At 39.5% G+C, this 23,422-nt stretch overlaps 2 protein-coding genes across 2 annotated transcripts; both read right to left on the bottom strand.

Moving 5' to 3' along the window:
* Nucleotides 1-1,059: 1,059 nt before the first annotated feature.
* On the bottom strand, nt 1,060-12,388 carry LOC310989175 (glucose-6-phosphate 1-dehydrogenase). The gene is made up of 13 exons (XM_083976140.1): nt 12,213-12,388; nt 9,417-9,535; nt 7,127-7,164; nt 6,876-6,984; nt 5,679-5,896; nt 5,103-5,261; nt 4,190-4,315; nt 3,846-3,939; nt 3,463-3,649; nt 3,112-3,347; nt 2,572-2,648; nt 2,283-2,375; nt 1,060-2,200 (listed from the first exon to the last, which is right to left on the bottom strand). The coding sequence occupies exons 2-13, from the start codon at nt 9,531-9,533 to the stop codon at nt 2,110-2,112; spliced, it is 1,545 nt and encodes a 514-aa protein (XP_083832266.1). The 5' UTR covers nt 9,534-9,535; nt 12,213-12,388; the 3' UTR covers nt 1,060-2,109.
* Nucleotides 12,389-14,579: 2,191 nt separating this feature from the next.
* Nucleotides 14,580-21,882, bottom strand: LOC310988131 (polypeptide N-acetylgalactosaminyltransferase 6-like; the record flags this gene model as incomplete). The annotated part of the gene is made up of 9 exons (XM_083974643.1): nt 14,580-14,693; nt 16,249-16,368; nt 16,482-16,682; nt 17,001-17,118; nt 17,868-18,102; nt 18,328-18,477; nt 20,175-20,347; nt 20,599-20,846; nt 21,841-21,882. The coding sequence occupies 9 exons, from the start codon at nt 21,880-21,882 to the stop codon at nt 14,580-14,582; spliced, it is 1,401 nt and encodes a 466-aa protein (XP_083830769.1).
* Between the last annotated feature and the right edge of the window lie 1,540 nt (nt 21,883-23,422).

Genomic DNA, 23,422 nt, shown 5'->3' on the forward strand with positions numbered 1-23,422 from the left:
TGACCTAAACTGAAACTTGAAGGGAAGTTGTTGTGAGTGTGTGTGATGGTCTTTTTTCTAAGAGCCGGATGAATTCAGAATGCATGGTGTCAGCTAATATAGAAATCCAGACTTCACAGCATATTAGAATTTGAAAACATAAAGAGTTAACTTGTGTCTCTGTTGACCCCTAAATGCCGTTGAGTTACTTGCATATTTGCACAAGGTTATTACGGCGCTACATCATGCATTCAGACTTTTCACGGGGCCGAACACTCAGGGCAAAGACCTATTGACAGCCTTCTGTAGAGGGATTTATCCTCATCTAACATTTATGTTGCCGTCCAGCTAATGCCATGTCCATCACGAGTTATTTAATTCTAGATGTAACGCTTAAGTTTCGTCTTTATATGCTCTAAATGTCTTACATAATCACGGTTAACAACATTTCTTGTCTTGTACTGTATTATTAATATCCTGTTAAACGCACAGCAACTGATTTTTAAAAAACGTAACAATGCAAAGTGCCTTAGAAATACACGGTTGCTAAAACTTGGCCATATTCTTCTTCATTTTTTTTTTTTTTTTGGTCAAACCAAAGACTCCACTACTTCATGTCCGTCCACTACGCCATTTGTTACTGTGATCCTGCCTGACCCCGTATCCACTCAGCTAATGTGTGTTGCAGATTGAATAAATGAATTCTCTCATCACATCATTGCTTTGTCACTCTCGATTATCTTGGTTATTTCAAGTACACAGCACCTGGGTGGGAAGAAATGCTGCATGAATGTTCTGTTTGTTTTAAAGAGTGAATAAATAAAACGTTATTGTAAAGTTTCTCCAGCATTATGATATATTTTATGGAGTTTCAGGTATTTATTTAGTTAAAAATTCAGATTTGCTTATGTTTGAGGATGAAATACATTTTACAGTTGTTAGACTTTAATAACAGTGTATGTAACATTGGATGTTAATGGACCAGTTCCAGGTTTGTGTCTCCTGCTTTACTGTAGATCCTTATGCTTTTAAAGTAAGAAACCATCGGTACCATAACATATAACACATGAAATACACAAACAGAAGCAAACCTAGTTTATTACAAGTCGTGGAAATGTAGCTCAGCTTTACATGAGTGTGCAGTTACCAGCATTATACAGCTCTTCAATACAAAGATATTAACTGTTGACCTGTGGCAGACGACGCTGCAGAATATTTTGAAATATGAAATAAGAACTTAAATAACCCTGGATAAATGTAAACATAAGGAAATAAAGCTTGGAGGGAGGCTACTAAACAAGAGAGAGCTCACTTTGCTCGTCCAGAAGGACACTTAAGACTATTCCAGTGTGAATGCTTTGAAGCAAAACTGCCTGCATTGCCATTTATACAAACCACAGAGTATTTTATCTTAAACAGCCATCATGTCTTGGTCCCAGGCAGAGGAGGGGGAAAAAAATAGAGTATGGAAATGTAAAAAATAAACCTCATTAAGCGTGATTAATAAATGCAGTCAAAGCATAAAGGTAATGTAATCATAATGAATATCAGAGTGGCAGCTGGTGGACAATCATTCCTGTTCCTCTTCCCTGCTGATGTTGTTACCATCTTTGGTACAGTACCGTACTCCTGGGAGAGCATGACTCAGCTGAGTGTTTTGTTGTTGCTCTGCGTTATTCCATTTACCATCCTAACAAATTAAGTCATAATTAAAAGAGACAGGGACACGGAGCCAGTTCAGACACTTATTTTGTTCGCAGAAATATCCGGGTTCAGATTTGTTCCTTCTCCAACCGACTTGGTCCCACCTCTAAATTAAAATGGAAAAAGCTGCTGTGGATGTCGGGGTAGAGAGAGAAAGAAAGAAAAAAAAAACAGCTTGCAGCTAATTTTCATGATTACTTTCTGTCTGTCTGATCTGAACTGGCTCCATGGAGTAACTGCTCTACCTGAGAAATACTTTTCTTAATGTTTTCTTTCTTTGCTGCTAATGTGATGCATCCACACAGTGGAAACACTTCTTTCTTCAAAGACACTCCAGTATTGGAACACGACATGGCTCTGACTTACAGTACCCCGCTGCACCCCTCCTACTATCCTACCGCTACTCCTCCCTCATCTCATCACAATTCACAGTCTGTGTGGGTTGACCCATTTGTAAGTGCCTTCATAGCGAAATCCAACTCTCTTTGCGAGGTCGTCCGCTTCTGTTGGGCCACGGCTGAAAGAAAAGAAAACAATAACATTCAACGCTATTGAATTCCTCATCCAGTCCGTCAAAGGCACAGTGGACATTTCCCTACCTTCCATATTTGTATGGAATAGGTTTCGGCTTCTCTCCGTCTATCTGATGAAGAATAGGCGTGAAGATCCTCCAAGCTTCCCGTAATTCATCACTGCAGAGACAAACAATACAGCGTTATGTGGAAAAAAACAAAGCTGCTCTGTTCTATCAAGGCAGCGAAAAGATGCACCACAGCTCCATCTAGTGTTCAAAACATTTACCTCACACTTCACATGACATTACAAAGGACAGTTTCAGTTTCCAAGTAGTAAGATGAAACAACTGTAAGTAGGGAAACAAAGACAGACCTGCGGACAAAGTGCATCTGACTTCCACAGAAGACGTCCAGGATGAGCCGCTCGTAAGCGTCTGGGAGCTTCACATCCTGAAAATATACAAGTTTTAATTCGCAAGTTATTTAATTAGAAAAACTGAGCCTGCAATTTAAACAGCTTTGTGTATTCTTTGTCCTGTAATCTTAAGTCTGGAGCTACAGCTAGGAATTTCTTTAGAACTAACATGATAAATCAGCAGATAATCCATCAATTATCAATAGTTAAGTCTTTTTTCAAGGATAATTGGCAACTATTTTTCCATTTTATTTATTGATTTTCTTTGTCCTGTATGAAAATTAACTGAATATGTTTCTCTTTTGGCCTGCTGGTCTGGTAAAAAGAAAAAAAAAATTCTGGGAACTTATAGTGGGAGAGTGGGCTTTTCATAATTTTCCAAATTATTATCATAATAACTGAGATGAATCCATAATAAAATAATCGGTAGCTGCAACCCTAGTTTTTTTTCCATGGTTAGTACATTAGTAGTACACAAATACATCAACCTGAACCTGCCTTGTATCTGCTCTTGTAGGTGAGGTCCAGCTCAGTCTCTTCAGGGCTGAAGTAAACGCCGGGCTTCTTGCTCATCATCTTGGCGTAGACGGCCTCGTTTGGCTGCACGCGCACCACCAGTTCGTTCCTGCGACACTGCTTTCCAAAAATGTCTCCTGGGACGTCTGTGAACTGCAGCCGTACCTCGGCTTTCCTCTCGTTCAGAGCTTTTCCACAGCGGAGGATGAAAGGAACGCCTGAGGAGAGGAGAATTTCATGCCGATTTTATTATGGGAAGAAAAAAAAAGAAAAAACAGGGAAATGTGCCATTTGTTATATTTGCTTTGAGAAGAGTTTTGTTTGATGTTTTACCATCCCAGCGTTCATTGTGCACATAGAGCACAGCGGTGGCGAACGTGGCCTGCGTTGACCCTTTAGGAACTGTGGTGTCATCGAGGTAACCCAGTTTGGCGTCTCCCTCACCTTCTGGATCCCCGACATACTGACCCAGCACCACATCTGACATTGACACTGGAGTGATGCACTTCAACACTTTGACCTACATGCGAGAGCGCAAAGAGGAGGAAACAGCTGTTGTCTATTTTTACCACAAAAACCAGTATTCAAATAATGACAGAGCAAATCAAATAGCAGCCTGATGTGTGGACAGAACAAAGGTGATCCGATACACTCAACACCTCCATCTGTCGAGGTGTTTGTTGAGTGTTTTTGGTCCCTGGGATCTGGTTTTGTACCTTTTCATCCCTGACATCATCAGAGCTGGTGGAAGCCGGTTTCTCCATGGCAACCAGACAGAGCATCTGGAGCAAGTGGTTCTGCATGACATCGCTAATCATGACAAGGGGAACAGGTGGGCACACAAAAGACAGAGGAGAGAAAAGGATGGATGTGTGGGTCATGTTTATGAAAACTGTAACTGATCATGTGTCGGTACTACACACTTTACTTTCCCCCCTTTGATTTCGCATTCATATTATCACTAAACATTACTCAAACCAACTATATAATAATGCAATAATAAGACACTATTATGTCGTATTAATCCTTCATATTATGGATTATTATCTTTCCCTCTCACCGGATGATGCCAAAGTCATCAAAGTAGCCTCCTCGTCCCTGGGTACCAAATGGTTCTTTAAAGGTGAGAACCACACAGGCCACGTTGTCCCTGTTCCAGATTGGTCCAAAGATTCGGTTCCCAAACCTGCAACAAACGTCACACAGTTATTCTCTGCTCAGCAGTGTGCACAGCAAAAGGACAGCTGTTCATGACAACATGCATAAACATTTATCTTCCCTTTTGTTCTTCAATAGAGGCCAGTTTCTATTTACATTGTATCGTGTTCACAGGAGGTTTTCAACCTCAAACCAGATGAAACTGAAGTGTTGCATAAATCATGTTAGCTTAGATCACCAGCGGATGATTGTTATGGGCTGAAACACGTCTCCAACAATATTAAGATGCGCTGATAGTACTGTGTACTTTAAGCTTTATCTAATCAAGATATCACAGGCACTTAAATTCATTTTACGATTTTACTCTCTTTCCTCCTAAATTATTGCAAAACTGAACAGGAAAAGAATATGAGGGTATAATCTTTACAAATAATCAGATGTAATCTGATATGAATATTTTGTAACAGCTGTGGGACTGGATTTTCCAACACTTCAAATATTGAACTTGGTCCTGTGTAATAAGGCTTTTATTCTTCCCTTTCAGGTGGTACAGTTTAAATTTAATATCTCAAGCTCACATCTGCTCCTATCTGTAATTACTGCTATTTCTTTCCTGAATCTCTCTCATACAATCTAACCCTGTACATTTTTTGCATTTCACCCTATTGAATCTTATTAGTATACATATATACAAACACACCAAATAGTCACTGTATTTTACTCACAGTTTTATTGGAAAGGTTATATATATATATTATTTAAAAGGTTTACAAACAAAAAAGCAAATTAATCTACTGTAAGAGATGGTCTCTTACCTGAGCACCATGAGGTTCTGCACCATCTCTTTGCCCAGGTAGTGATCTATACGGTAGATCTGTTCTTCGGTGAAGAGGGAGGAGAGGTGAGTGGACAGCTCCTCGGAGCTCTGAAGGTCACGTCCGAACGGCTTCTCTACAATCACCCTGTTCCAGCCTCTAAACAAACACACAACGATGACACAGTGATGAGAAACAACTGGGTTCAAATAACTTGACTGACAAAACAAGGATCACAAAAACAACACTGACAATGACAATGGCAGTAGCTGACTGTAGACAAGTAGAGAATAGCAGTTTATTACTGGTACTAGTGTTTTTGCTGGTGAATGTAAACCTGTCTAATGTGATGCCCCAAACTGACACCTCAGTGAAGAAATCAAACTTTGCATAATACATGTGGTGTATTGGGACACTGTATATGCAAAATAAATGGTTGGAGAGCACATCTGATATCAGTAAAGCTTCAGAGATTGAATTTCAGCCAGACAGTGGACAATTTACAAAACAGACACATGCAAAACAATGAGTAAACAGTAAAACAGCAACAAGAGGAAGAGAAGTATGTGCACTGACTTTGCGCTCATACAGTGGTGCTTGATGTTCTTGGTAACATCGTGGTAGACGGTGGGGGGCAGGGCCAGGTAGAAGAGACGGTTGGCCTCGTTTCCTCCGGGCAGAGACAGGATGTGTGTGTGGAGTTTGGAAAAGGAGTCTTCATCGGCATATTTCCCACTGATGTATGTGTTCCTGCTGAAGAAGGTCGACAGCCGCTCTGCTTCCGTTTCCTGCACCTGGGCCACAGGTTGAAAACATTTGTAAATGCATGGATTTCACTGTGGCATTTCAAAAAATACAGGCTGAAATATAAGGCAGAGAATAGGAAAAGGTTCACATAGGGGTTATAAGTGACCTTGGGGTTTTTGGAAAGCACTATATAAATTTAAGTTATTGTTATTTAATGTGCACGTGTGTTCATGTTCCTGGGACTCTGACCATGAGACTGAGCTCAGTTGAACATCGACTTCCTTGAAAGGGATATTTCAGCATTTTGGCGAATTCGCCTATTGCCATAATCCCTATAGTCTTAGGGGTAGATTCATTAACTTTAATTGTTGCAAGCTATTTTTAGTTTGGCGGGGCAGACATGAGCTTTGCACATGAGCTATTTTCAGGCTGTCCCTCATCAAACTCATCAAATACACAATCCAACAACTCCAAAACACTCTCATGGATAAGTTGTGACCTGCACATTCACCACGCTATGAGATAATAATGAAACATTACGAGACAGAGTTGTTTTAGAGGCAAATGCGTAGCCAGAACTACATCCCAGACACGGCTACTCGGCAGAGTGACTTCAAAAGCGAAAGTAGTTCTGAGTATTTGCTTCATATGTCGTAATGTTACATAATTATACATGATTATTTCATAGTGTGGCGAATGTGCAGGTCACAACTTGTCCACGAGAGCGTTGTGGAGTTGTTGGATTGTGTATTTAGTTTGATGAGGGAAATGTAGAAATCGAAACCGTGAGCCTCCGTCTCTCCCCCGCCGGTCTCAAAATAGCCTGCACCGACAATTAAAGCAGCATTAGCCAAAACGACCAGATGGCAATAGGCGAATTTGCCAAAATGTTGAAATGTCCCTTTAATTTATTTCCATATTTGAAAGTTGTTTTGTTTTTGTTTTTTTGCTACAATCTGCTGTAAACCATATCAAATAACTTTTCTGTAGGATATCTTTAAGTAGAGGTATCTCAATATGTTTTACCTTCAGGTAGGGCATGCAAGCAGTTCGGATCGCATCCACTGTCAAGTCGGAGCGAGCAAAGCCCACGAAATGCGTCTGCTCTGGGAGGAGGCCATCTCTGTACAACCACCTGGGAGAGAACACAGGAAATATGGTTAATTACACTCAACTAAAGAGGCTCCACTTATTATATTATATATTATATCATCTTCATCAGCCTCTGCTGTGTTATTCATGTTAAACCCTTTCAGTGTGATCAGATGTTCACTCACCAGAGCGTTGGGTAGATCTTCTTTTTGGCTAAGTCCCCCTACAAAATGCAAAATATGATATTCAGAAATTATATTTTGCATTAAAAAATATAGTTCATGTACAGCCGCCATTAATTGTTGATGCAGTTTTTGAGTCACTGTGTTTAGGGTGAGGCTTATACCAGTGCAGTGTGTCATACTGTACTTATTTTCCACTACCACAAAAGGCCCAAATGCTGCAGGTCACACCACCGTGTGCCAGCAGGCAGGTAGGCCGCCATGGCTTAGTTTAAAATTGTGCAACTTAAGTAATCCGCCTGGAAGCAGTTGCCAAACAGCAACCAACAGTCTGGAGGAGGAAAGACTGTCGCTCTGCTTCCTGAAGAACCTGTTGCTTTAGTGGCCTAACAACAACAGCAGCAGCAGCAGCAGGAAATAGAGTCAGTATTAAATACTGTTCGACAAGTTTGACAAGGCAAAACAAAGCAATTATTGTACTGTATACAGGATAAAGGCTGTGTATGCCGGTGTCAGACACTGACAGCAGCTATTCAGGAATCCAACAATAAAAGTTTGAATTGTGCCTGTACCAAGATATTAAAGTCAACTTAATTAAAATGAATTCCCATCGCAGTTTACTGTTGGCCTAAATCACATACTGTACTGTCATACACCTCCGTTTAAAACACTGGTCCTCAGCTGGGAATTCCTCAACTTGTAACCCTGCTATCTTGTTTAACATTATGTGTTTAAAATAATAACTGTAGGTGAGAAGAAGTGATAATCTCTGCGGTCATTAATTAGAAGTGAATGTGTAATTAATATCCTGCAACATTAGCAAAGGACAAAATGTGAAATGTGAAACTACATATATTTTTAAAATGTAGCATGTGCTCATTTAAACGGCTGCAACATCAAACATGTGCCAATAAAAAACTCAAACAAGTTGCAGAGAGCCCAGCCAAGCTCTTCCCCTGACCTGTCTATGCATCACACTGAAAGAAAATGCTGACACTGAGTGACACTGCAAAAATCAGCAGCAGCAGCGCCACTCTCTGCCTCTAACGGCAAACAGTGCAGGAGAAACAAGGACACAGCAAATAAATAAGCAGATAAATTACTGTAGCCTTGTTTGGTGTTCACAAAAAAAACCTGAAACATAAATAAAACCAACTTTTCACATGTGAAAGTATGTGAAGCGTATTTAAATATTTCAAATGGTTCGTTTAGAAAAATAGCGTGTCATGGGCATTGAAAGCAAATCTGCTACTGACTTGTGGTGTTAGTTCACACATTCTCAGAAATACATCTATTCTGTAAAACTGTGTAAAACAGGCTGGTGCCCTGGTAAACGCATGAGTGGAAACATAAACAAACGCAGATGGAAATCAACCTTTACAATGCCTGCAACGGTTTAGTTCCAGGGAATCAACTTGTGAATGGTATGAGGAAATAGGAAGATAGAAAAAAAGGAAAATCACAATCTTAACTCCTGAGAACGCCACTGAATACATGTTTGGTCAGTTTGATTGTTTTTGCCAAACTCTAATTAAAATGTTCTTTTTCTGACTTTCTGTTTTATTCCTGCCAGGTCTCCATAACACAGTAAACAATACAGATGCATCTGATTTAGTTCATAAACAAAAAAGAGAATTCTTTATGAATCATACTTTTGGCAAACAAGGTTCTGGCACTGGTTCTGGCCATAATCACTACATTATGAGTGAGAGGTACCACATACTATTGAAATGATAAGCAAAGAGGAACCTTGGGGTATTCACTGTCTCAATTCCAGGCTTTTGAAAGCTCAGATTACTTGTTTGGCTTGTTTGCAGAAGCTCAGTGAAATCAGTTTCAAAATTTCCTTTATCAGGTCGTGTGCAATTATTGCAGTATCTTAAAAAGATTTCAAAACAATTTGTTTGAAATTATGGCCAAATATAATCTTGCCTAACTTGCCTCCACTAAATGTGCCTGGCTTCTAATGCTGGGTGTAATAGAAAGCTATCACACCAACACATGGTGCATTGATGTATGGCCGCGTAGCTGCAGACCAGTCAGGTGCATGTGTGTCGTGCAGATCTTAGTCTGACATGTACCACCTACCAAACCATTGCTGCAGACCAAGTACAATGCACCCTCTTCCTTTTTTTCTTTAAAAAATTACATAGTAGCTTCTGTACGGCCAAGATTGCTCCAAACCACCAGCTCTTCCATTTTAGTTTCACAACTAGGTAGGCATTGGCTTATTATCACTTCTCACTTTAAACTTTACTGAAACTACCACTGAGTAGACTTTGACTGCTCTCACCGATGCGCCCATGATGATGAAGATGTGAACGTCCGACTGACGGAACTCTTCATCTTCATGCAGCTCCTTCCTCAGTTCCCCAAACACCTCGGAGCGAGAGAGGGGGATGTTGGCCATCTCTAAAGAAGCAGAGAAACAGAAAGTCCAGTTAATAAAAAGCACACAAAAAAGCAATGCAGTGCTTTTCTTCCAGAGAACAAACACAGACTATTAGTTAACCCAACAGCAACATACTACTAAGTTTTTTAAATTCAGGTCTAAAAGATCATGGCTATTGGGTAAACTGAGAGGCCCACAGATGAGGCAGGAGTTTTGTTTTAGTCACATTTCTATGTAAAATTTCCTTTCACAAAGGAATGTATGGTTGGAGCTACACACCACACACAACAAAACACAGCTAGGGTCAAAAAAGATACAAAGGGAAGAAGGAAGCAAAAAAATCCTCCTGTTAAGAGAACACAATTACACCTGAGTGGTGTGTTGATCCTCTTGTGCCTGAGGTGTGGTCGAGTGACCCCGTGGGTATTTCTGACAATTATGTAAAAGACAACAGTGTTCACAAAAAAATTACCCAACATTTCGCTGGTGGGGATATAGAAAGAAAGAAAGAAAGAAAGAAAGAAAGAAAGAAAGAAAGAAAGAGCTTACATAATTCTAAGTGTATGTAAACAAACTAAAGATAAAGTGAGTAGAGCTTGTTCCTAACTTTGTTTTGCATGAGCCAGCCACTGATAATGTTAAATTGAAACATTATCAGTGTGAACCACGATAGTTTAGGTGATGGTGCAGATATCAACGGTCTGAAGTGACGCTGATAAAATGTATAATTTTCATAGCCTCTGCAAACTGAATAGCGTTGAAACAATTTGTTGATCCTTGACAGAAAATTAAAGGGATAGTTCACCCAAAATTCAAATTTCACTCATTATCTACTCACCCTCATGTCAACTAAGAGCTGTGAGAATTTTCAGAGTCCTCCGTTCCTTCTCTGAGTTACGGGGGGGTCTGCGCAGCAGTATTTGTCCATATAATGGTTGTGAATGGACACCAGAGCTCTTCGTCCAAAAAGACACACCAAAAAACATCCAAATACCTCCATACTGCTCGTCTGTAATGTCCCTCTTGTATTGAAGCCCCGACATGAGAAATTGTTCCGCCGGTCAGTGCAAATCACGTGAGATTTGCACTTACACAGGCAGAGCAGTGAACTGAGACACTGGGAGCTTCCGCTACAAACAAGCTTAAAATATAGACTTATTTAATTTTTTTCGGAACAATTTCTCATGTCGGGGCTTCAATACAAGAGGGACATTACAGACGAGCAGTATGGAGGTATTTGGATGTTTTTTGGTGTGTCTTTTTGGACGAAGAGCTCTGGTGTCCATTCACAACCATTATATGGACAAATACTGCTGCGCAGACCCCCCCGTAACTCAGAGAAGGAACGGAGGACTCTGAAAATTCTCACAGCTCTTAGTTGACATGAGGGTGAGTAGATAATGAGTGAAATTTGAATTTTGGGTGAACTATCCCTTTAATGTTTAGAAATTTGGTGAAATTCAAACAACATGCATCAGTTCAATTTATTATCTTTAAGTTTTGCAGACGTCCCTTCTTAACTAAAGTAATTTAAACTACTTTTTTTAACTGATTATTCTTATCTGCAAACTAATCTTTGAGGTTTAGACAAAACAACACAACTGACACTTTAATGACTCACTAAATCATGTAGGCTATTTATTAGAAAGAATAATCAAAAAAATAAGATTTATCACCAGTTGCATCTCAGTGGATTACCAGTAGGAAACAAAGGATTGCATTTATAAAATGTATAATATATACATGTAGCTGTGTAAATGGGCAAAGCAACCAGAACCACTTCCTTCTTTACTTCCTCTTTCAAAATAGCCAACACTTGAAGGGAAAGGAGGGGTATCTTTAAGAAACAGGACAAGCATAGATTTCAATTGAACCATATCAGGAAGTATTTGTATTTTTCAATAAATGAACTGAAGTCACACTGCACTGATGATAAAAAGAAAATGTAACACATCTCTGAAAGCTCCATGAAAACAAATGTACATCAATTGTTACAAGACATTTGACCACAACTACCTATTCTATTTTCATTATGTATTGTATGTGGTTCAAAATGTAGACACAGCATGTAACGTTAGCTTGATTAATTACAAAAATAAGTCAACACTCAGATGTAGCTAAATTACTGTGTGATCTCTGTGGGATGATAGTGAGTGACTGACTAACTTACAACTCCCAGAAATAGCCTGAAACTCCCTCTCAGACACACACACAACAAACCATAATGATATTAGTCCAATCCTCCACCAAATCCCGTATTTAGAGGGCTAAACCTTACTGCAGCACACCGTGGGTGAAGCTGGCTACTTTCAAGCTAACAACTAAAGTAATGACAATACAGGTTGACACTACTGTAGTTTGCTGGTCATGAACTGTAGCCTCCTCGTTGATAGTTAGCTGCTGTTGGCATCCAGGAGGAAATAGCTCGGATAATGCAGCTAATAAAACGGAGCTGGGTAGATGGATGGATGGATGGATGGATGTACACCGGGGCTAAAGACTAATACTATAAAACCGCGCTGTCATGAGCTCTTACTGTAGCTTTTCACGCTGTTATGACAACACGTCTTGACAGGCAAACACGCGCTAGCTTGAAACAACTGTCAAGCTACGCCAGGCAACAACCAACGGCTAAAAAATAAACGGTCAAGTTTAAAAAAACAAAAACAAAGGACAACTGCCGTTAACGTTACTCACTGTCCGTTAACGAGATGATGATGATAACCTGGCAGATAAACCCCGACTCAGTGGCTTCAGTTCAGAGCGGAGCAGACACACACACACCGAGCTACAAGTCAGTCAACAGTCGCGTATCGGCTGCGGCGGCTGCTGCTGCTGCTGCTGGTGTTTAAGTGCAGCCGACTACTTCCCTGTTGAAGTGACAAAGCAGAACTGAGTGATTTTATTGGTTTGGGAGAAACTCACCAGCGCTCGCTCGAGATCCCATCACCGCTCGCTGCCGTGTTCGGTTACGTCACTCGCTCTGAGCGGCGGAGGGGGCGTGGCCTCAGACTCCTGACCTGAACCTCCCTCCTCTGTGGAGCCAGATCACTGACATTAATTTATAACGTTATTTTTAGCAGCATTGAAAACAGAATTTGGCATTGTTTGCAATAATAAAAAAAAAAAAACATTTGGCATTGAAAATAAAAGTTGGCATTGTCTAACGTGTTGTCTATTGTCTAATTGTGTCTTTTTATGCCTCACCTTTGTATATTAGCTTGTGGTCTGTGTAATTCTGTGTATTTTATCATTTTTATGTTATGTGTAGGGACTACAGATGGAAATTAGCTGTGAGCTAAATCTGGTGCAACCATCGTTTCATTTTTTCCTGCAAATGATTAATGTAATTGCACACTGACCCTTATTAAACTAATAAACTAAACTAATAAAGTTATATTGACACTGAAACAACTATACATGATATATTATTTAAATCCAAATAAAATATTGCACATTTTGAACATTTTTCAATGCCAATACTTATTTTAGTGTCAGTACAACTTTATTTTTTTATTACAATGCCAAATTCTGTTTTCAGTGCCAAATTTTAATGTCAGCGATCTGACTCCATACTCCTCTCCCACAACCTGTGGACTGTGTGTAGCCACTACAGACACTATTACTTACAGTAGGCTACTTGTTTTTTTATTTTCTATTACCGGTAGGCTACTTATACTTAGTGGGCTATGTGTGTAGCTGCTGACACTTTACACAATTACAGTTTTGTTATAATACATGTCATACACACACAAACATTACTTTGACTTCAATTAATTCCTTGGAAACTTTTCATGCTAATAGTTTATGACAGAATATACGCTATCGTTTGTATATTCCAAGTGATTTTTCCTCCTGGATGTCAGTAGCTGATGCTATCTTCGTATATTATTATCATTTTTTGTGTCTGTTTTGTGGTCTACTGAAACACCTTTTATATTCTCTCTTGTAAAGCACTTTGTGACATTTGTCTGTGAAAAGTGCTAAATAAATAAACGTTGTTATTATTATTATTATTATTAGTAGTAGTAGTAGGCTAGTAGTAGGCTACTGTAGTATTTTCATTCCACAATATTTCCTAAATACAATAGCCTACACACTTTCTCTTACTCTCCAAATCAATTCTCCTTGATTGCAAGTGAAGTTTGTGTTGGTGATTTGTCTTTTGCCAAGTGTCTAAAGTACATTTAATAGCCTATTTGAAACCTATGTAGCCTGCAGTAATTGTCAGATACTTTTTTCGGATACTTTATACAAGACTGCCAACCAACTCCCTCTGTGTGATGGTGAATTTCCTGAATAACAGGCTGAAATTTAAAACCACAGAAATTCAGAATCCAAGAATACAGATTCCAGCTTTGTTTAGTTGTAAGACTTTGTAAACATGTTTTATCAATCTCTTCATATCAGTTGTATTTCCTGATGGCAGTGACCTGTTGATGACCTTGTCAGATACCTTCCCATGCACTAACCGTGACAGTGAGGCTACCTAACTTTCTTCCTGACATAACAAGTTATCACTGAAACATGCATTGATTTCTGTTCTGGAGACTTGTCTGCTGTAACTGTGCAAATAGATTTGATAACATCTGTACAAGCAGAATGCAGTTCATTCTTTCTAACACTGTGAAGGCCTGAGAAATGACACATATTCTTTTTTTCTTTTTTTTTTGCTTTTATTAAAAAAATAGAGAGAGTTCAAGCTTAGAAACATTAAAAAATATATAATTACAGTTATAATAATTAATCATTTCATCATTTCAAGTTTATCCAAAAGGCTTTAGAAGTCTGAATTTGTCAGATCAAGAGAGTATTTTCTGTACAATCAAAAATACCTAGTTTGTGTTGAGATAGCCAGTGTTTCCATTCGGAGTTGCAGTGGAGGTATACATTTTCATAAAGAGATACTATGGCAGTAAAAAATAATGTAACTTTGCATGATATCATTTGATGTTTTTCTCAATTTTTTGGCTCAGCCTGCTGAAGCTTCATATCATTTTCAATTTTTTACACCGGAGTTGCCTTAAAGGCAGGATTACACACAAACACATACACGTAATAAAGTCAGATGAGGGCCCAGCTGTGACTGAGTTTGGTAGATGAGCATTTCGTCACGATCACTTGACCTCCTTCCACTGTCAAACACTTGCCTGATGACGGATTCTTCAGCTGGTTTGTCTGAAAACAGCAATTATGTAAAAGGTATGATTACTGTAGGATCTCTAACATAACTGAGTTGGTAAGATTTAGAGACTGTGAAACAAACTCAGAGGTAAAGAGAGACAAGAATGTGGAAATGGACATTGAAACAGTGTTGTAACATGAGTTGCTGCAGAGTTTGAGTTGTTGCAGAAGTGCATGCTGTACCTGTGTGAAGAGCCACACTTGCTCGGGTGCAACAGATGACATGTTTATCTTCGATTGACACGGTTGAACAGACACCAGAGATTTTCCAGGCTTTGCATGTAAACACATCTCAGTTTCGGGGTTCAGTCGTACCTCATGCTGGCGCGTGTAATCAAAATACTACAAATCACACAAATAAACATTGTATTTTAGTTGGGTTAGAAAACTCTCATTGCCATTAATTCATTTAAAACCAGTCCCCAACCCTAATGATGCTGATTATTTCCTTTTTAGATTGCTTACTTCTGAGTTTCTGTCCCACAAAGCAGAAAATATTTAGTATTTTTACAAGAAAAGAAAAAATATCTGAATTATAAACAAAATTTTGTGTGATAGAAAACAAGTTCCCTTTATTCCTTTATTCCCTTTTCAAAAGTCAATGTACCTGTGCTCCAGACTTTTCACATATTAATTTTGGAGCTCTCATCTTCTGTTGCTTTTTTGTCCTCTCGACATCCAGCCAGCACTTCAAACCAATGTTTTCCAACTGCAGAAAAAACAAAATTGTGTTCAAGAGGCAAATAATATTTAGCAAGTAATAAAAACAGTCTGGTCTATTTTAATATTGTGTACTGTATATGCAAGCTTCATGATGATCACAAATGATAGAGGCTGGAAATTATAAAGATTGTACATCTTCTCAAAACCTTAGTAAAGGGATAGTTCACTCAAAATTGAAATTTCACTCATTATCTACTCACCCTCATGTCGACTAAGGGCTGGGAGAAGTTTCAGAGTCCTCCGTGGCTTCTCTGAGTTACAGCGGGGCTCCGTGCAGCACTGCATGTCCATATGACGGTTGCAAATGGATACCACTTTTCTTCGTAACAAAAAGACAAAAAACATCCAAATACCTCCATGCTGCTGATGTCAGTAATCGCACTGACACCGGCGCAAATCTCGCAAGATTTGGACGGACCAGGAAGAGGAGCTTCCGCTACAAACAAGCTTGAAATATAGACTTATTTAATTTTTTTCGGGACAATTTCTCATGTCGGGGCTTCAATACAAGACGGACATTACATACGAGCAGCATGGAGGTATTTTGATGTTTTTTGGTGTGTCTTTTTGTTACAAAGACAGTTGGTATCAATTTGCAACCGTTATTAGGACATGCAGTGCTACGCCGAGACCCCCTGTAACTCAGAGAAGCCACGGATAACTCTGAAACTTCTCCCAGCCCTTAGTCGACATGAAGGCGAGTAGATAATGAGTGCAATTTGAATTTTGGGTGAACTATTCTTTTAAGCAATCTCTTCCAAACATATAACTGTGTAACCTAAATAGGAATTTTTTTAAAAAGAGGAGTGTTTACAATGTGACCCACCTGTCCATATATTTCAGGGATGTAGGCCTCTGGAACAATGTTGTCCAGGTACCAAGAGAAGTCCTTGCACTTCAGTCTCTCTCTGAGTTTATGACGTTCAGTGACATTTCCAAATGAATTCTGTGGGAGCAAAAGAAACACAACATGTTCAGGTAGCATATTTCAAGATCGTTTATATGTACATGATGTGGCTGATGTCCCAGGATGGAAACATACCGTGTATCTGTGCTCACCTGTTCATAAACCAGAGCAGCCTTCCTGTCCATGCGATAGAAAATCCACTTGAACTCGTCCAGCCAGACCTCGGCCACGCGGACCAGGTTGCGGGTGATTATAGCAGAGCTGTTGGGGAAAACATGGGGGTTCTTCTTGCGGAAAATGTGCCCAACAATAGAGCAAGGAATGATCTCTAGCTGACCTCCACATTGCCAGACCTGCAGTGGAGATGTCACACAGCACACGGTGACTGGAAAGTAGCACTTTGTAAACATGTTTATACACAGGTCAGGTGATAAATTAAAAGGGGAAAACAACTGGATCTCTTCATTCACCATTTTTTCAAAAGATATTAACTCATGAGATGGTTTAATCAGGTCCAAAAATGTGTTAATTTCAAACTGTTTGGTGTCGCCCCTTGTGTCTTTTGGACGTGAGGCATTATCATCGTGATTGGCTGTTAATTTTTCAGCCTCTTCCTTTAATTCGTAACCCATCTGTAGGCTACAAACTTGAAAACACTACAACCTTCTTACCCTGAAGGACATCTCCAGATTTTCACCGCCCCAGAACTCCATCTGGTCATCGTATGTCCCCATGCGCTCAAAGTATGATTTAGATATAGAGAAGAGGCCGCCAGCAAAGGTAGGTGTTCTGCAAAACATAACACACACATTAGTCACAATCAATTTTAAGAAACAGTTTGGTAAACGTTATTTCAGTAGCTTAAATGATATCTGATTATGTGCAGCTGTGAATTGTCATTTTCAGACATTAGATTTTGTCCAGATGGTAAATGCATGTTACAGAACCAGGCTAAACTAAGCTAAGTGGTTACTCGCACCATTTTTGCTATATTAACCACACAGACAAGAGAGAAGTAGCTAACTGTCACCTCATCTAACACTTTGAGAGAGAAAAAACAAATCTGTTTCCCAACATAACAAACCACTAATGCTAATGAGCTAACTTCCTGTCAGCTAGCGGGATAGCCTACCTCAGAAACTTCAGGTGATGTCAGGAGCTTGACTGAGGAGCTGTGGGCCTTGAATAATGAACAGGTTAAACTTTGGTGTGAATAGAGCCATCTTTAATGTTTTGACTCAAACACTCTTGTTCATCATTATTAAAAAACATCAATAAGGGCTGTGTCATCTTCCTTTTTTCTCTCACCACCCTTTCTCATTCACTCTCTCCACTGAATTAGGCACATAACATATTTAAACAACCCCAAATCCAGCAGCACCATACATGGACTGTTTGAATGTCACTTTACTTCAGGTTCAAAGGTCTCAGTCACTTTGCAGAATTGATTCTTGTACAAAATCATTTATATAATATTCCAATATTGACAAAATCCAAAAATCAGCCAGTTGTGTCTGTGTGTATGTTGATTAACTTACCTGATGGGAGATGTCTCATTCCTCCTTCGGTCCATCTCCTCTCTGGGGATGTACTCCCATTCAAACGTGAGTCGCCAGTCAAAGTTTCCTCTCCTGGAATACGTCACTCCAGGAAGTGGTTTACTGAATTTAAGATTATCTTTGTTGATCGTGACGATTCTCGGGCTCACCACAGCGGTCGGCTCCTCTGCTACCCGGGCTAGAAGAGGCTCCAGCCACCCAGTGAAGCACTCGCCTATGAAGAAGCAGGGATGTAACTGCAGGACCATTTTACTTCTAATTAATGTGTAAGATTTTGTATTATCATAGAAAACATAAGGCCACTTATGGCCACTGTAAGGCCACTAGGAAACATTATTCTTGGTTGTTCCTATTTATTGAGATGTTGATAAACCTACTTCCAATAGATTTGAGGAACGTTAGCAGTGCTTTTCTCATTATCTTCTACATATATACGTACAGTGGGAATCCAGGAAGGTGAGGACCTCTCCTTGTGCAGCCTGCGCCCCCAACAGTCTGGCTGAGACCAAGCCTTTCCTCTCCCTCTGTCGCAACACACGCACTATCTTCAGCTGCTTCACGTACTCATCCAGGCGACTCTTCAGGTGATCTGAAGAAAGGAGGTTCAACAAGTGTAAGTCTGCAGCACAGAGAGAGAGAGAGAGAGCTTCAACCTGAGCTGCATTGTTTCTTTACTTTCTCTCTTTACAGTATGTTTATTATTGGTTGTACTGCCACCTTGTGGTTTGCTCCCTCCTGTGCAGGCATAGTGCTGTCCAGATGAGCACACACACACATGCTTTATGCAGATGAGCACAATGATTTCTATTTTAGATACTCATGGAAATACAGAAGATATCATTACACTGTTAAAGTGGCTTTAAACTGCAAACCACACAGTAAATGACCTAATTCAGTCACAGATAGACATGTTAAGATACTAATTTCAGCAAATAAAACCTGTCTGTAATGTCAGCACCAGAAATAATATTTTCCACAAACTAACAGCTTAAATACATATTTTAAGAGTACTAGTACATTAGTTGAGTTTATCTCACAGGAATCTCAGTAATCTGTGTCTCCTAATCTGAGCACTTTGTCTGTGTGGGATATTGCAGGAAAATATCCCACTATTTATTAATCACGTTATATGAAAACTATAGTTTGCTCATTATTTTCTAAATTAAAATTAAAACACATAAAAAGTAAATTAAATGGCATCTGTTTCATTAAATAAAATGCAACTGATACACTGTTGTTGATTGTAATAATATAAAATATTACCGATATTAACACTCAAATGAGCCATTTTCCTACTTTACTTTTAATACATTTGTTATTTCAATAATGATAGGGAAATTTTCAATTTTTATTTTATTTTATTACACCTAAATATGTGAATATTGACCCACTGCTTGTACATTTTAGAAATAGGCTATTGCATTGGCTTTGCTTTGTTTTTTGTCTCAGCTACCATAACTTGCAGGATGTTCAAGGGCACTCGAATTTTTTGATACAAAGGCAAGGCAAGGCCATTTTATTTGTATATCCCATTTTTTACAAACAGTTTGTCTCAAAGGGCTTTACATGGCATCATAACAACATCCTCTGCCTTTAGACCCTCACATCAACTGAGGAAAAACTCCCAGAAACGCTTTTAACAGGGAAAAATGGGAGAAACGTAGCAGACAACCTCATTTGTCTGCTACTACAACTAACCATGTCTTCAACTTCTTCAACTGTATCACATAAGTCAAATGCAAGGAGTGCCACTGTTACAACCTACCCCACTACCAGGGTACACTGTAACAGAAAGGGGTAAACCGCACTAATATGCATCTATAGAAGTGTATTGTGCATGTGCCAACACTAAAGCAAAAGGTGTTACAATCATCCCCACCCGTCAGCCATTCTTTGACTGTAGCAGCATGGTGGTTTGAAATGAACAACAGTGAAATAACCTGCTGTCATCGAATACAAGTTACTTAATTCAAACTTCAACTGTGTCAGTACTAATAATCAACATCAACAAACTTGGTCCAAAAGATTAGGTTTTCACCTAAAAATGTGTATTTTATCTGTAAAACCTGCACACTTCTTCACTCAGCCATGCAAATTCACATGCAAGGTCAGGAAGGGAGAGTGAACAACACATGAAATTCATCACACAACCTAACTCCAATGTTATTCCTTCTTGGTGAAAGTGATGCTGGTACAACCATCTCTTTGTTACAACCATCCTCAGTCCCCCTAAAAGATGTCAGCTAAGACATTCATCTATTCTTATTGCAGCGTGACTCCTCTTACCCTCTGTGCTGGCATCGTCCACCAGTAGTATCTCCGTCAGCAGGGCAGCAGGAGTGGTGTGTAAGACACTGTAGACGGTCCTGAGCAGAGCGGACCAGGCCTCGTTGTAAAACACTATGATGACGGTGGTGGTGGGGAGACCTGGACACCGCCAGAACCTCTGCTCCAGACAGCTGTCAGGGCCACACAGGAGAGAGATTTGCAATGAGATGCATATTTTATTCTAGAGATACTGTATGTATAGAGAAGGTGTACAGTTATATAAATATATTTTTCTTTTATAAAGAAGCATTTTATGGAGCTAATTTATTTCTTTATTCTGGGAAAGATGTACTGGTGTGAGCAGAGTTGTGATTTGTTTTATTTAGTTTAGTGTCTCAGGTACTGATGCTCTGCACAGATAAGGATCAACCACGGTACTCACTCTGGATGGCGTGTGTCATCCCCAAGGTCACGGTGCAGAGAGATGCGGTCACTGACAAGCTGGTTGAACTGGTTTTTATCAAATCCACGCAACTTCTCATCACGTTCTTCACGAGACAACAAGGATGGCACGAAGGCTTTTCCATTTGCACCTGGAGCCCCAGAGTCCTGCGGAGGCCTCTGGAGGTGAGGCCTCAGCTCCTCGGTGGTGTAAAAGCCATGAAGACACCTGGCACCTGAAGGATCTAACTGTGGGACATCTGGTCCTCCAGGGTTCTCCACATGTGCCGCAAGTGGTTGAGATATCAGTGGGAGGAGCGGTGCGTCGTTACCATTGTTGTATTGAAAAATAATGTAATTTAAAAACAAAAAGCAGGAAATCCCAGCAGCAATCTTAAAGGCCAGTCGACGGTACCAAATAGGCATGGCATGTACAGGAAGGGACTGAGCCAGATACAGCTGGAAAGAGACAAATACACATCATCATCATTTTTTCTTTGTTGCACACATTAAAGATGACAAATTTCAATTTTCTCAGAAGAAGAGAAAATTAAAAAGAAGAAGAAACAGGCAGAAACATGTGATATTTGTTGGATTTTGTATGTGTTTTTGAGCCTGCCTATTTGTATTGGCTAGAATTAAAAGCATCTGAAGATTTTAATGTAAAATGTATAGCCTAATTTTATAGCCTACTGATCTTTTTATTGAGTTGTGGTGTTAAGTACAGTAACAAGCAATCTCCAGTTTTATAGATTATTATGGTAGAAGTTATGGTAAATACTGTTCAGATTACAATATTTGGTCACAGTGTAGATTTTATTTTCACGTAATGGCCTTTATTTCGGCTGTCTAAAGCGCGTGATGCAGGTGCATGATGTCCAAAGGCTACACTATAGCTGTTTGGTCGGTCATGGCCACTGTGCCAACTCCTATTCCCTTTTAAATCCGGGGACGATTATAAATTGGTGAATTGTGGGCACGATGTTCGACAATGAATTCATAGATTGATTATAAATTATTTTTTAGACAGTGCGCCCAGACCCTGCTCGCTCTGTGCGTCCTGACACAGGCTGAGTGGATCAAGGCGTTGCGCACAGCTGAACAAATAAGGAAGCAACACCATAAATCATATGATATGATAAATGTGATTTAATTATGAGATGTACAACAACCTGCAAAAAAAATCTCTCTCTATTATCAAACTGTGGGGCAAAGTTAGTGATGAATGGGAGGATTAATTTACCCGCTGGTGAGACAGGGCGCTTCCCTGCAGAGTCTCATTCATGTTCAGGAGACTCCCATGACGCACGGCGACGTCGTGCAACACACAATACAGCAAAACGATGATCCGACATGTGACACTCTAATGTCATGATCCATATTTCTTTTCCATAAAAAAAACTTCTGTATATGATTCATCAACTAAGTACCTTTACCTTTACCTTTAATCCCACAGTGTTGGTGTATTTTACCGCGCAGGTTTAACAGAAGGACGCAACAATTTTACACGAATCTCTGTAGAAAGCGTGATCAAATGCAATACTATCAACCTGACAACGTTTTAGTTTACTGTGTTTCTAAATTCATCCAACATTTAATAAAATTTAGTCACAATATTTGGAGAGAAAAGCCTTATTTACACCTAATGCATGAGGGAAAAAAACTATTCTCAAAATGTTTGTCAGACATTAAAGGACAAACTTTTCTTCCATTCTTTATTCAATGTATTAAATTGGTACTTACTGTAATTTTGCTGCAGAACATGGACACATTCTTCCACCTGTGGCCTCCTATACCTGAATGCCTCACAACGTTTTCTCTCTCCGTCTCTGACTTGTTCGCCCCATCAAACAAAACAACAGGAGCGACTGCTCCAACCGGTCGGATATTAAAGGTTACACCGCTGTGCGCTGTCTGTCTCTGCAGCTGCAATAAACCAGCCACACCACACACTCCTATTCAAAGTAGAACTGATAGAGACAGGTGAGTCAGTAACAGGTGAAGACTTAAGGTTCAACTTCCTATAATGAGTCCAATAGCCCTGTAACAAACCTATGGGGTTAAGACTCTTCCATGGTGACTTGTCAGTATAGCCTACATGTGCAGTATACATCTAACAAATTATTGAAATGTAAATTGTATTTTCATAGTCCAGGTTTGTTCTGTCTCCTTTGAACCTGCTGAAAAGCTTTTTTATGACACTGACTGTTGGGCTGTAAAACCTGACCTACACTGTAAAACCCCTGTTTGTGGTTAATTTTTAATAGAACCAAAAAATAAAATAAAAAACAACTTAACAAAATGTATAGCCGTCTACACAGTCTAAACAGTCTAAACAGTGTTTGCAGCTTAGAAACCATGCAACTAAGTTTGACTTTGGTTATTTATTAATTTTATTTCGTCAGATTTATCAGAATAAAATGAGCTGTGAATGACTGAAGATAACTTAATTGTATTTTATCAGGAGGGAGTGACCGTAGCCCAGGTCGCCACCCTCCTATAGCGAACAGAAACAGAGTTAATCATGCAGCTTTTGTCTGGCTCAGTCCAACATTAACAATGTTTGCCTGCACATGTCAGACTCACTGGTTAGCATATCATGTTTGTTTAATCTGCAAAAAAAGGGGAAGTGCGTGAAATGATATGATTTTATTGTGTATATGCTGTGCACTATTTCTTTGCTGTGACCAGCGGCTACCTTGAGTCACAGCCAGTGTTTTATCAGACTGGTCCCGGACACATCACATCACATCACATCGCAGATCCTTGATAGTCATTTCTTTAACAATAATACAAAACACCTACTGTTAGAAATTGCACCATGA

This window comes from Trachurus trachurus (assembly GCF_905171665.1).
Source record: "Trachurus trachurus genome assembly, chromosome: 7".
NCBI classification, from domain to species: Eukaryota; Metazoa; Chordata; class Actinopteri; order Carangiformes; family Carangidae; genus Trachurus; species Trachurus trachurus.

Excerpts from the sequence above, each read along its gene's own strand:
- LOC310989175 (XM_083976140.1), bottom strand. The coding sequence starts at position 9,533 with ATGGCCAACATCCCCCTCTCTCGCTCCGAGGTGTTTGGGGAACTGAGG. Across the intron at positions 7,165-9,416 it reads TCATCATCATGGGCGCATCG|GGGGACTTAGCCAAAAAGAA; the intron begins GTGAGAGCAGTC and ends TGCATTTTGTAG. Across the intron at positions 3,940-4,189 it reads GATGACTTTGGCATCATCCG|CGATGTCATGCAGAACCACT; the intron begins GTGAGAGGGAAA and ends TGTCATGATTAG.